Raw genomic sequence first — 15,126 nt, forward strand, 5'->3', positions numbered from 1 at the left:
ACAGGTCACAGAATTCACCTTTTCTTTGCACAGAGTTGACAAATAATTCTGATTTATGTTTTCAAAGGGTGAATTGCACCCAGATTACAGCATATTAATTACAAAGCACTAAAACAGGAAATCCATAGCCAAACCAGAGGTTGATCTGCCAACTGGGCTTTTGGGTCCTGCAGAATAGATAGGTTTCAACCATAGCATGCAGAGCTTCAGAGAAGCCAATTATTTGTTTGAGGTGAAATGAGTCTTCAAAACTTCAATGTTATGTTTAAAGAAATTAAACTGTTATTTATTTATTATTAATTTCCTTTGATATGCCTGCCTTTCATCCAAGGATTGTAGGGTCATGCACAATAAGCATAAATAAAATTATATCCATACACAATATAAATACAATAAACATGACCTTCATGACAACAAATTGAGAGGCAAAAAACCCCTCAAACCCAGAACAACAAACACTAAAGCAATGTAACTGTTTACAATGCTAGATTGGTGACCAAAATGTTTGCAGTTATATATTCTAAGTATTTGTAGAACAATGGGGTTTACACAAATCTTTAATTAGATAAGAAGTCTAGGAAGTACCTTCAAAGATTAACTGGCTGGACAATAGCATCCTATTGTGAAGCAGTTTATAGTGATTTTCCACTAGATTAGGTTATGTCACCATTAAATATGGCGAATTATGCCAATTCGGATTCACATACCAACAAGAACGGGCATTGATTCCATGAAGTCCTGGTGATATATACTGTACTTGATATGCTTGACAACTTGGAATATACGAGTCTGCCTGTGAATTGGGTCAAACTAGGGTCTCCAGCTGTTTTTGGACTACAATTCCCATCATCCCTGACCAGGTCCTGCTAGCTAGGGATGATGGAAGTTGTAGCCTCAAAACAACTGGAGACCCAAGTTTTGGCAAACACTGGCATACAGGCTATATCAGCCTTGGGAAACCTTTCTTCTCTCAAATCCCACAGGGAAGGGCTGCAGTTTGGCAGCAGAACACCTGCTTTGCATGCATGTTCCAAGTTCAATCGCCAGCATCTTCAGGTAGGTATGGGAGAGATCCCCTCCATGGAATCTCAGGTCCAGTCAAGATGGACCAACTCAGTAGACCAACGCAGTAGAATGTGACTTCTCGTGTTATCTCAGAGGGAATTTGTTGGGGCTGGAGCCAGTGATGGGCAGGATCTGAGCCAAAAGTGAGAGTGGCACCCTGCCTCTTCTCTTTCTGCCACCTCCCCCCACATTTTGCCCCAATGACAAAATTAGGAGTCTACATGCAGCTCACCTTTGGCTTACACGGTGGTGTGTAATTGGCAAAATAGCCCCGAGTGGTGGTGTTGCCAGGGTGCTGCATCTTGAAGCACTGGTTAATATAACTTTTAACTGTTCTTTTGTTTCAAAATAGTAATTAAGCAAGCATTAAACTTGGAGCCAGGCCTCTCCCAGAGGTCCTTGCTGGCCAGCAATTTGTAGTTCCAGTTAATGTGTAACATTAAATAGACCTCTAGATCTCTGAAACCAACCTCCTTATCTTTTGGAAAAGAAAAAGATTAGCCATTCAGCAGATAATATGCCTTTAAAAAAAAAAATCAGTACCTCACGATTTTCTTCTCAGATTACCTTTTCGTGGTCTGGGATGTGTTTAACTTTTACTTCCCCCTTCCCCAACCCCCAGTTCTATATTGTGGATATTTAGTTAATATGTAACATTAAAGTTGATGTCTAGGTCTCTGCAGAATCAACGTTGTTCTCTTAAGAACTGAATGGAAGCTAGAATAGACTTCATGGATCAAGTGACCAAGTGGTTATAAAATTTATGTTCTAGGGAACCCCAGAATTCCATGGAAGGTTACTGGGTTTCTTAGCTTGGAAATGGAATCCTCAAACACTAGGTGCTCCCTTCTTCCAATTCTACTTAAAAGCACAGGGAGATGCAGAAGAGAATTAGGTGTGTTCACTGCTTCTCACTATCAGGCCTCATGAGCAGCAGAGGTCCCTTCAGGCATTCTGGAAAAACAGGGAAGACAGTAAATGAGAGGAGCCAGAGAGTTGACTACAGGGCCGTGCTGTCCATGAGGTGATGGAATCCCAGGAGCGCCTCTGCAACGATCTGGTCTGCTTCCGTATGTGGAACTAAGGAGAGTCCCATCTTGCCCTTCACGAAACGTCTTGGGGCGGCCCTGGCCGGGTTCCTTTCACCTTAACCACTTTGTCTCGGTGCTTCGAAAGGCCGAAGGTCAGCCTTGCCATAAAGCTACTGTAAGATGTATAGAATACCCTGAACAAAGAGTTTTTCGAAAGCTGTTCACATGAGGAAATTGAGGGATTAAGTCCGAATCTCAGCTTTCACACCTCACGAAAGCTCTGACAAATAAACTCCTCCGTACTACAAGTATATCAAGTTCCTTTTGTGTCATGTATTCTTGAATGGTTATTTACTGTTTTTCTTCCTTGTTAGGCCAGATGCCAAATAGCATTCATTACACGTTTCCCCCCCCCCCCTTAATCCCAACCATGAGTAAGGGAAAACTATATATAGTTTCTAATGCCACAGTCTTGAAAATCACTGAAATAGGCCCATGGAGTATTGCAGTGTAAACAGCTTCCAACTTCATTATACATTTCATGCACTCATACCTGTGAGCCATGGTGTTTTAAAGTGGTTTTTTAAATGAATGGCAGTTGTTACCAAGGTATCCAAGCAACTACAGTACAATTGCACCTTACTCAGGAGTTTGGTTCCAAGGCATGTGCCCAAATCCTTGGACCCAGCGAATGGGAGAGAGATGGAGAGCGTGCTCTGCACGCCCAGAGCCCACACAACATGCAGGCCTTGCGCAGCAAGCAAGGCTGAGAGGTTAAAAGCTCTTTCTGCAATGAGTAATCCAAGTGGACCTTACAAAGACAGCCTATATAAGCTGAGTTAGGGGATCTATTTTCACTTGCAGGTCTGTTTCCCCCAAGCCACACCCTCCTGCCCCACCTCGAGCAGGTAAAGAGATCACTAGAACAACTGGGCTTCCGGACAGATCACATTCCTGCCAAAAGCAGAGCTTGAAGGCAACACGGACCAGGTGATTAGCAAGTCCTGCTATGTCTGACCTTCATTCAGGAGTTTCCAATCAGGAACTTCACAAGCACGGTTTTCATTCAACCCATGCCTGCAAAGGAACATTTTTTCCTTTGCCGCTTGGCTTGAACTCAAGGTATATTGTGAAAGGGAAATGGGTTGACTGATATCATAGCAATATCAGGTGACAGGCAGGTGTGTGGCACAACCCACCTGTTCAGTGGCATGTAGGGAGTCGGGAAGTGCAGGATCTGGCCCACCAGTTGGATCCTGTTCTACATCCCTGATGTAGACTATCCAGAACTTGATAGAACAGTGATCTGGCTTTAAATGTAGATGTTAAAAGTAGTTGTGGTGGCACTGGAGAATAACTCTGCAATTACCCCTCTCCATACAGGTGTTTTTATTATTAGAATCTTTCTCATAGATATTTGCCCCATGTGCAGCTACATGTATGCATCTCCATGTCGTGTCTCATTTGAAAAGGACAAAAAGAAGCTTGCGATGGCTGTGGTTTTGTATATGCTCATTTTTCCTTCTTTTTATTTTGAGCTAGTGGGAAGTCATTTTGGTTCCACATAATGGCAGTCTTTCAGGTCCCTTCAAAGTGGTCTCTCTCTCTCTCTGGATCAAGACTGTCATCCAACCTGCTAATTTCTATATCCATGCACCTTTCAGGATCTTTATTGAATTCAGCACCCTGTGCAAGACTCTCCACCTAGGTGCAAAGTGGATTCTCTCTCCTGCAGTCTAAGCCTTAGAAAGCTTAATGTGAATTGGACTCCCCTCTGAGTTCTCATTTGCAAAGGACATGGGAGCATGCATCTTAAAAATGAGATGCTAGGAACCTAAGACGGGTTTCTCAAATGCAGTCTGAAATCGGCTGTGATTGAGAATTACCCGTTCGGTCATGCTTGCCCCTGACCTGAAGATCTTTTCCTTCATGAAGTGAGATTGCAGTTGCTAGATTTTTGTCTTCCTGTTGGGTTTTTCTAGGACGACTATGTTACTTTCAGTCCCCAGGCTTTGTTCTCTGAATTTCTGTGTGCTTTTGGACAATGGGTCTTTCTCTTTTCTGTCTCTCTATTATTGATTTTTCTTTCCTCTTATTTTGGTTTTCCATTATTCTTCGTCTTTAGACTAGTTTGCCTTTTATTGTATTTTATGTTGAAAGCTTTTAATAATAAAAAAACTTTTTTAAAAAAAGGAAATGGGTTCCACTAGCCCAAATACCTGCAAAGTGAACCCAGACTTTAAAACATATCTTTGGCAACTGAATCATGTAACAGAAATGTTGAGTTTCGTTTTGTTTTTGCCCTGCTTTATTACCAACAACATGAACAGATAAAATAACTAACTAGAAATATATAATTTATATCAAAGATTGTTCTGCCTCTTTCTTTTTAAATAAATCTGTTTTATTACATTTTGGATCTTAAAAGCAATTGGACCTAGAGGGACTGCCAGATTGGCTCACTTTATGAAAAGAGCTCCACGCTAAGCTGGGGCAGTTGATCCTATCTTGGATGGTAAACAAGAAACAGAGCAGGTCCATGACAGCTGGCCCAGAGATAGCTATCCTGGCCAGAGTGATTTTCATCCACTTTGAATGGGCATCTATTTCTGCCAGGGAGGGGAACTGATACAAGAAAAGCGCTCCAAACAAGTCAAAGGGCCAAACAGTCAGGTTCAGGATTCCCATTGCCATTCCCATGCTGGTGTTTCTGACCCATGGAATAACTTCTTAAGAAGTTGGAATAATGGACAGCTCAGCCCTTGCTGTTCTACATCTACATTTCATCAAGGCCACCAGAAGGAGAGGAACCCACACCCAAGCACCCTCTAACGTATCTGGAAGCAGCTCTGGCTGTGAGCCCTTTTCTCTCACTCTGCCACGCCAGTGCAAGTAGATGAATAGGTACCACTGCGGCGGGAAGGTAAACGGCATTTCCGTGCGCTCTGGTTTCCGTCAATGGTGTTCCATTGTGCCAGAATCAGCTTAGTCATGCTGGCCACATGACCCGGAAAGCTATCTGCGGACAAACACCGGCTGCCTCAGCCTGAAAGCGAGATGAGTGCCGCAACCCCAGAGATGCCTTTGACTGGACTTGACCGTACATGGATCCTTTACCTTTTTACGTTTACTGTAATGAGCATTACAGTGTTAGTTTGTAACAAGTAACCGGAGGCTGGGTTTACTTTTTCGTCCTCCCTTCCAAACCCTTTTCCTTTTGTGTTGTATCTTCTAGGGGCTCGTCCACATTTCTGCTTTCCCCTGGGGAAAACCCTCTGTTTACTGCTGAACCAGAGCAAATATTAACCGGGTTTTCTCTGGATTGTCGTTCGCTTCCAGTTAGTGCTAAAGAGTAGGGTTTCTGCAGGAAGGAGGAAGGGCGAAATAAAAACTGCTTGGATACATGTCTAGAAAGCACAGAGAAGCAGAAGTGTGGATGAGCCCTAAGATTGTGAGCCTGGTGCCGGAAGCTTCTTTATTTTTTATCTAAGTTGCTCTGGAAGCCATTTTTGCCTCTAAAGGGAAAGGGAAAGGGACCCCTGACCATTAGGTCCAGTCGTGATCGACTCTGGGGTTGCGGCACTCATCTCGCTTTATTGGCCAGCATGACTAAGCCACTTCTGGCGAACCAGAGCAGCGCATGGAAACGCCGTTTACCTTCCTGCCAGAGTGGTACCTATTTATGTACTTGCACTCTGACATGCTTTCGAACTGCTAGGTTGGCAGGAGCAGGGACCGAGCAACGGGAGCTCACCCCATGGCGGGGATTCGAACCGCCGACCTTCTGATTGGCAAGTCCTAGGCTCTGTGGTTTAACCCACAGCACCACCCGCGTCCCTATTTTTTCTAGAAAGGGGCAAAAATGCTATAAATCAGGGGTAGCTAAACTCTGCCCCAAGGCAACTGCTCCTCCTAGCCAATTTTTCTAGCTCTGCACCCGACCCCAAACCCAAGTGATTTTGATAGCAGTGGTGGCAAAGAGAACAACAACAAAAAAGAAAATTAAGCAGACACAATGCTGGGATTTAAACCTCTCTACCCAGCACAGCACCTAAATGGGGATGCAAATTGCCCTCTCCCTGGTCATCATATTGATCACCTGATATGTGGGGAGGGAGTAATAACCCTCCTCCTCCAATGATCTGCATAGTTCAGTGGAGAAGAGGAACTGCCCCCCCCCATGTATGCATGCGAGTATGTGGAATGGCTACACTCACTGCTGGCAAAAGGACCCCCAAATTGCTGGCCAGGGATGAATGTAGTCCTCTTGTCAGCAAAGGTAAGCCACCTTTGTTTTCGCTAAAACAATAATAAATTCAAGCCAAACCGGGAACAGGCTGCATTCAGTTTCTCCATTAACAGATTTCTTGCCAAAGGAGAACTCCCCTTTGGAGACTTAATTCCTAAATACCTGTGAATGTGTGTTCAAGTGTCCAGATGCTACTTTGAGATTATCCATCTTGAACAATCAGAAAAGTCCTTGGCTAAAGCAGGATGCTGCCGAATCCAGACAGCAATTTGCATAGGTACTGGAGAGGCTTTTCCTACTTTGTTTACAGTCAACACAATTTCCTGGGGCACCGGCATTTTCTGGTGCCCTTCCCCTTGGTAAGAACTGTGGATGCATGTAAACACACATGTCTATCAGGACTCAGCACATTTATTTTGTCGTCCCCTCATAATGCAAGCTTGCCTTTTCTTTCCAGCCCCAGCTCCCCACATCCCTTGCATGCTACAAGCAGGATATCTGCCTCCAAAAATATTTTTTAATGATGAGCCTAGGGCTTGCCGATCAGAAGGTCGGCGGTTCAAATCCCTGCGACTGGGTGAGCTCCCTGCTCCTGCCAACCTAGCAGTACGAAAGCACCTCAAAGTGCAAGTAGATAAATAGGTACCGCTCCGGCGGGAAGGTAAATGGCATTTCCGTGCGCTGCTCTGGTTTCGCCAGAAGCGGCTTAGTCATGCTGGCCACATGACCCGGAAGCTGTACGCCGGCTCCCTCGGCCAGTAAAGCGAGATGAGCACCGCAACCCCAGAGTCGTCCACAACTGGACCTAACGGTCAGAGGTCCCTTTACCTTTGCAGGCATTATATTAAATGTGCCTTTTGTCTATATAGCAAAGAGAGAACAAATCTGGACACTCAACACCAGCAGGTTCATAGTACTAAGGAGGCCTCCCAAGATAAGGCCTATCTCCAAAATGAATATTGAGCAAATGGCAACTTGCTACCCCCCCCCCCCCCGCTCCTGTTTACATATGCAGGGATGGAAAGGCAGAATAGGTTTTTACAACTTTGAAAAATGGCTTTGGGGAGGGGAGGAGATGGTTTAGTGATGTCAGATGGGTTTCTAGCCAATCATTGCTGTTACAAGCCAGCTGCTGTTGTAAACACACATAGCTGGCTTTTCTGAGCTTGTTACAGATAAGAGGTGCTTGTTGAATTCCATGATTCTAAGATGCAGGACATGCTAAATTTTGCAAAACATATGAAGATAATTTGGTTTCCTGGAGGAAGGCTCCTGATCCAGCCACAAGTTTTTGTCCTTCAATAATTAATGGAAAGACATCAATATAACTTCCAAACTTTGCATTTAATAGTTTAAAAGCCTTGTGTGTCCTCGTCTCCTTTTTAGAATAAGCTTTTATTTTTATTTATTTTTATTATGTTTCCATATGTGATGGAAGCCACCCAGAGTGGCTGGGGCAACCCAGCTAGGTGGGTGGGGTATAAATAATAAAATTGTTGTTATTATTATTAATTTCACAAACCATACATTCAGGTTCCTCACACAGGAACCCTAACAGGGAAACCTGGCATTCTGGGATCGGAAAATTCTTACCCTACAACACATATTTAGGGAGCATCTCAGCCTAACTTTTGATTCCAAAGGACCAGTGAAAATATTGCCAACTTTCTTTTTCTTTTTACACGGAATTAAAGAAGGTAGTACAGACATTTATAAAGCAGGAGCTGAACTTGTTGAAGCGCCATGTTGGCTGATGCAATGGTTGAACCACCACCCACAGAAAAAGCAGGCAGGTGACTGGATGGTCACCCTTCTGGACTATTGGTATTTTGCAGGAGTAATTCAAGAGCATATTCGATAATTAGGTTTGCATAACTGAGTGCCAACAAAGGTCCGTATAGTTAAAGCTATGGTTTTCCCAGTAGTGATGTATGGAAGTGAGAGCTGGACCATAAAGAAGGCTGATCGCTGAAGAATTGATGCTTTTGAATTGTGGTGCTGGAGGAGACTCTTGAGAGTCCCATGGACTGCAAGAAGATCAAACCTATCCATTCTGAAGGAAATCAGCCCTGAGTGCTCACTGGAAGGACAGATCCTGAAGCTGAGGCTCCAATACTTTGGCCACCTCGTGAGAAAAGAAGACTCCCTGGAAAAGACCCTGATGTTGGGAAAGATGGAGGGCACAAGGAGAAGGGGACGACAGAGGACAAGATGGTTGGATAGTGTTCTCGAAGCTACCAACATGAGTCTGACCAAACTGCAGGAGGCAGTGGAAGACAGGAGTGCCTGGCGTGCTCTGGACCATGAGGTAACAAAGAGTCGGACACGACTAAACAACTAAACAAAAACAAAAAAAAATGAGTGCATAGAAACACCACACAAGCAAACCAAAATGAATGTTCATTACCGTATAACCTCTTTGCAATACAAATCAAAATGAATGCTCAATAAATATAGCATGTAGTCTAACCTCTGTGTAAGCAAGTCAGCATTAATGCTCAATAAATGGGTTGTCTGGAAGAGCCAAAAGAACAATGAGCTGTGGGTTTGCACACAAAGTTCTTGCATTTTTGTTTTAAGAATTTTTATTAAGTGGTCCTATTAATGTACAATTTCCTTCAGTTTTATCATCAAAGGTTTCCTCATATTTTGTGATGGCTTTTTAAAATAGTTTACGGAACTAAGCAACAAACCACCACCCAGTGCTCAGCTTATACAAGACTGATGTGAGTTGGTGGGATATATACCGTATTTTCCCGTGTATAAGACAAGGGTTTTATATTTAAAAGTAAGGGGGAAAAGTTGGGTCGTCTTCTAGATGGGTAGTGCAGAGGGGGGACGGGCGACTGTTGGCAGCCGTGAGTAGGAGATATCGGGCAGATGATTGGTGTCTTCTGTGAGGCGTGCAATTGGCAGCTGCGGTCAGGCGGGTGAACGATTGTCGGCGATCCCCCCCCAAAATGCTCAACAACCCTGGGCAATTCCCCCCCCCCAAAGAAAGCTTAACAACTCTGGGCAACCTCCCCCCATTTTCTTAATTTGGAGTCCCAAAAAATAGGGGGCGTGTTATACACGGAAAAATACGGTATATCACTGATAGATCGATCTATCTATCTCACTGGTTCATGTTCATGGCTTCCAGGAAGGTAATAAAAAATCTTTATTATCAGACCGCAGGTACCTGACTTTACACTTTGTACTATTAGATTTTGTATCCTCAATATTGTTCTGAGAGGACTAGGCCGAGTTAAGAAACTAGTAGACCAAAGTGCTAAATCTTTTCCTGCATTGTACTACTTTAAGTTGCTGGTTGGTCATTATCATTTTATCATATATACCCCGAAAGACTGTGCTAATCATACCAGTCCAGCTCAGCGATCAACAGAAACAAAAGGTGCTACAGATCTGTTTTATTTTTAAATTCCCAATATGCTTAGATCTTTAATTACTTTTAAAAAAAAAAAGGCATTTTTTTAAAAAAGAAGCTTTTTAGGGGGCACTGTAGAGAATAAAACTACAGTCCGAAAACATCTTTGAGTATTTTTCTTTTATTTGATTATTGCTAATGCCGTGAATCACCCTCAATCTCATGGGTTTCAATAGTAGCTAACATAGTGCCCTCCAGCCTTGTTGGACTCCAACTCCTATCAGCCCCAGCCAGCGTGGCCAAAGGTCAAACATCACTATTATTTAACACATCAATAACATGAAAAAAATGAATAAATCTAAAAACATGCTCTCAAACTGTGATTTCAGGGTTGCCAAGAGTATCATACTTCAGCCATCAAATGCCTTGGATAAACAAGAATGTTTTAAGACCATTCCTGTCAATACCAAGGGAGGCACACCTCATGAGGGAGGGCATTGTACAAACGGAGCCATCACTAAAAAGGCCCTGTCATGGGTCAATGCCAACTCGGCAGCCATGAGTGGCAGCACCAGCAAGGCCGTCCAACATCTGGAGGAAACCATACGGGCGATGCCAGAACTAAAGCGTACTTGTTTGGATGTCCCATTCTGTGGTAGAATCTGCAGCACTTGATACGCTTTAACTTGTACCTGAGTGTTCACAGGTCACACACATACATGCCATACGTGGACACTGGTGCCCCCAGAGCAGCAGCTTGCAGCTCAAGTCCAACACCCCATACATGAGAATAAGAAAGAGGGGATTTATTTCCTTACTTAATAATAATACTCAACTTTCACTCCAGTGCCTCTGTCCAATTTCACTTACTTCCTCTGGATGGTTAATTTAGTATTAACCTGGTAGCTGAGAAAGGGGGCGGTGGTTTAGGAGGAAAACTATTATTTTTTATTAATTGGTACCTGATTTGCTTTTGAAATACTGTTGTTTTATTGCACTATCATTCCCCCTATGCACCATGAGGCTAAAAGGTGGAATACAAAATTCACAAACAAGTAATTTCCCAAACATATCTCCTCCCTATCCGTCCTTTCCGGCGTGATTGGGTTTTTATAAGGCTGAAACGAAGGAGATGAAACCTGGGTCCCAAATGCTAATCCTAGGCAGGCTGAAGGAGCTGTGGGGCACCCATTATATTTCACGGAGCTATGAGGTCTGGGAATAAGGGGCCATTCTTCGCTCGAGGGGGATGGGGGTCAACACTTTTCTTCTCTGCTTTCCCCCCAGGCAACCCAAATGGTTGCAGGAGCCCAAACCTCCTTTAAACATCTCCAATTGGCATCCAAAGAAAAGAAAGCTTGCTGCAGAGTTTTAAAATGGATCTGCAGGAAAGGAAGTCTTGTGTTTTTCCCCTTTTATTTCTTTCTCTTTTACAATACGATCCCCCAATTTTCTGCTTCTTTGCCGCTGCAAAAAACAACAACAACAAGCGCCGCATTTGAAACGGTTGTAAAAAGCCCGTTTCAACTTGAGATGCGCACAAAGGAGCCCGCCGGGCCGTTAGCTCCCCAAGACCAGATCTGTGGGGTGCAAAAGCGCCTGAGCTGGAGCAGGAGCGGCTTGCAAGGCGAGGCGAGGCGCGCGCTCAGCAGCAGCCGTGCAACGAATCCCCAAAGCGAGGCGCGCACAGCGCCTGCCTCCGACGACGACGAGCCCAGCCCCGGGCAGCTGGAGCAAGAGCGGAGAAGCGCTTGCATGCGAATTAATCGGGGAGGGATTACATCTCCTCGCGGAGGGTTACCAAGCGCGCTCCATCTCTTGGCCCAGCCCCTTAACGCTCCGGATCTGCCAAGGCGTCTTCGCCGGAGGTTTTGTGAGGAGCTCTCTGATTGGCCGAAGGGACCCTGCAATGGTTGGCGGGCAAGAGCCGGGCGCCCGGATTGGCGGCCTCGTACCTGCAATGCGTCAAGCAGTGATGCTGGAGTGAATGTGCCGGAGAAGGGGTTTTGTGTGAATGGCGGGGGGCGGGGGGAAGGAGGGCGACTCCTTTGCGCGGGGTTTGCCCCGCCGCCGCCGCTCGCATCTGCTAGGGTGGCTCGGTGGGTGCAATCGAGGTTTTTCTCTACGATTTGCATCAGGGGCGGCTGCAGCCCCGAGCAGGCGCGCGGGATTTGGATGGCCAAACCCGTGTCAGGGCTTCTGGCTTTTTCCCGGCTTCCTCCCGCGTTGTGGGGATGCTGTCAGAAGCGTGACCAGCGCGTCGCCACCCATCTCTCTCTCTCTCTCTTTATTCCACCCTCCCTCCTGAGTAGGACACACACCCCGAGAGCAGATCCTGGCTGGGCAGGTGGTTTTGCAACACGCCCCAAACCCGGACCTTCCCCTCCGATGCTTGCAACACAGACCCGCATCGTGGCGGCGGCGGCGACCGTCTGAACAGCGCCGTGCCCTCGCGGGCGCAGGCAACCCAGAGGCTGGGCCGAGGGGAAACCGCGAGGGCGGGACGGGCGGTAACCGCATCCCCAAGTATCGATGTCGCTGGCCTCGCCCGGAGATCGTAGGGACGCGCTGCTCAGTTTCCAAGCAGGGCTGGGACCCGGTGACACTTGAGAGAGGAATCTGTAAAGAGCAAGCTTTAAATAGGTAGAAGTAGGGCGAAGGCTCTCGATCGTCCTTTCGTGCTCCGATGCGAAAGGCGCGTCGCCATAATATATATATATGTGTGTGTTTCATATGTCTCAACTATCATTTAAAGGGGGACGAGGAGAGAAAACCCACGCTAGGGGAGAGAGGGGGAAAAAAAGAGTCGGATTCTTCTCCGTATGTTTAAAAACGCTTGAATATTTATCTATCTGTTGCTATCGCGGTTTTAAAAATTTTTTATTTCCCCCTTCAAGAGCTGCGTTAAGGGTGACTCAGCAATAAGCCTCTGAATGCAAGGCATTCAGTTCGATGAGGCTTCGACACCGAATAGCTTTTGGAAATAATAATACTTAATACTCAGAATACTTCTCATACATAGTAGGAAAAGTTCCTGTGCAAAGCTGCCTGAGCCAAATGCCCAAAGTCTCTATAGAGTACTGCTTTTTAAAAGGTTTTCATGATTAGGTTTACAGTAATATATAAATTTTAAATAATTCCAAGTTTTGTTTGTTTACCCTTTGATAAATTTTGTATATTTTTAGTTTTCTCCCAAACCAACGATGACCATCCAGTTTTAAATATGTCATCTTTTAAAAAGTAAACTATTACAATACACTAAGTCATTTGACTTTTCCATGCCTGTATAATTCCATTTTTAGTATTTGTGATTTGAGGGTTTGTCATTTGTCTGAACTGAGCAAAGGAAGATTGGATACTCCACTTCTTTCCCCTCTTTCCTTGTTCTGTGGTGGGTTTGTCTGTCTGTCTGTCTGTTTGTTTTTTTGGTAATTTAACCCAGGGTAAGCTAAAAGCAATACCAAGTTTGAAAAAGTTAAGTGCAACGTTGGTGTGGCTTCTGACTATTTTGAGCAAAATAATTTGAAGTATACCAAAACACATTTTTAACTCATTAAAAAAAGGGTATTACATATTTCTCGTATGTGTAGGATTAACCAATAATGATTTAATACATGCATAATCAAAACTTAGTCTGCTGCAGTTTGTAGGAGGACCAAATGCAAAAGAGAACAGAGGAAATTTCAGGAGATGCAGCTTTGGATGACAAACCTGCACATGGCCAAATTGCCTCTTTCTCGCTGTATTAAAGCACCTGTTCTCCTTTGTGTCTGGTCGCTTTAGTACATTTGTTTGACATCCCCCCCCCCCCCCCCGCCGCCAAGATCCTAATGAATGGAAATCAGTACACAGGCCAAAAAAAAAGTCTGTGTGCATGTGTGTTTGGTAATTACTTGTGGGACCTGCAGTCAAATGTTGCAGTTTGAAGTGCTCCTGTTCAGTGTTTCAACTTGACAGCTGAGCCATTTTCCAGGACACTCCACTCAATTTCCTACCTCTGGGTTTTCTCCTCAGCATCCTGCAACAGACATTCAGCATTCTGTAGCTACTGAGCATGCTCAGTTCTCATTGGGCTGTTTGGGAGTGCCCCCCCCCCATTCCCCCTTTCCCCCCCCAATACCTCTTTTGCAGTTTTGCAAACCTGAGAAACTTCCTCTTGCTTCTCAGAGGCCCTGTTTGGGCTACGGATAAGAGTTCGCTATCATAGAAAGTGATAAAATCCTAGCATCTACTTGAAAAGTAAATTATTGTTTTGCTGTTTGTATGGGTCTCAAGGTAAATGACATTTTGTTGTTGCCTCTTGCTACAGTGATGAAAACATTGTTGCTTGTCCAAACTCTCTACTGTTAATAAAGAACTTGGTGTTTTGAAGCTGAATGGAACTGGGACTCATAATATTTGGCATATAACAGTAGCCCGGTTACCTAGTTTATGCTTTGTTAAGAATATATGTAAGTGTACACACAAATTTGTTGAAACAGGTTGTAAGTTGATTTTAGACTTGCTATATTAATAATTATGGATGATATCCCACATTTGTTCTACTGCAGGTAGATGCATTGAAATAAAGGACCTTCAGCGACATAACTGCTTTCATTGGGTATACCCTGAGTGTCATTTACGGTAGTTAGATAGCACTCTATACATTCAGTGAAGGGTACTTTTAGGGCAGTGGTTCCCAGACTTCCCCCTGCCCCTATGAATCACTTGAAAATTGCCTAATGGTTTTTCTGCCAGTCATAGCAATTGTGCTGTGCCTTCTAGAAGCTGTACAATTTATACTTGCACCTTAGTCCTTATTTTATTTCTTATATATTGCATTTTATTGTGTTTCAATTTTAATCACAGAATTACATTTTTAACACAGTAAAATGCAACATAAGAAATAAAAGAAACAATGGAAAATACAGTTGAAAATCAAATTGAATATTTAATACGATGGATATGCCATCTTCCAAGCACAAATTCACAGGCGCTCTGTAGACCCCCTGAATAAAGCGTGGAGACCACATTTTGGCAACTCTTGTTCTAGAGAAAAATGGAGCAGAATATTAAAAAAATAATTGTGCATGTTTTTAATGGGTCACAGTTTAAAACCTTCAGATTCGTTTCTTGAAAAAGTTACATAATTAGACAAGTGGTGAGATAAAATAGCAGTCATTTCAAAACATGCTAGCATATTTTTATAAAACGGGACAATTACGACTGAAATCAATTCGAAATATACAGCTCTGCCATCTCATGGATCCTGGCTGGTATTACCAAAATAGAGAAAATGTAGAAGGTAGTCATTAGTATCAAGAGAATGATCTGTTTACATTTTCTTTTTTCTTTTATCATTCTTCCTACTGGAGTTTACTTGCTTTCTTCCTCCTGTGCCCCCCAATTCCCCCCCCCAAGAGAGACCCCCATTT

The 15,126-nt window shown here is 44.1% G+C and overlaps 1 protein-coding gene across 1 annotated transcript; it reads left to right on the top strand.

The window, feature by feature from the left end:
• Window positions 1–11,188: 11,188 nt before the first annotated feature.
• On the top strand, window positions 11,189–14,083 carry LOC310839832 (uncharacterized protein). Its single transcript, XM_083728770.1, has 2 exons — window positions 11,189–12,355; window positions 14,022–14,083. The coding sequence occupies exon 1, from the start codon at window positions 11,246–11,248 to the stop codon at window positions 12,146–12,148; it is 903 nt and encodes a 300-aa protein (XP_083584896.1). The 5' UTR covers window positions 11,189–11,245; the 3' UTR covers window positions 12,149–12,355; window positions 14,022–14,083.
• The last annotated feature ends 1,043 nt before the right edge of the window (window positions 14,084–15,126 follow it).

Source organism: Podarcis gaigeae (assembly GCF_964106915.1).
Source record: "Podarcis gaigeae genome assembly, chromosome: 1".
In the NCBI taxonomy this organism is placed as follows: Eukaryota; Metazoa; Chordata; class Lepidosauria; order Squamata; family Lacertidae; genus Podarcis; species Podarcis gaigeae.

Bases quoted from the DNA above. Each gene is read 5' to 3' on its own strand.
- LOC310839832 (XM_083728770.1), top strand. From the start codon at position 11,246: ATGCGCACAAAGGAGCCCGCCGGGCCGTTAGCTCCCCAAGACCAGATC.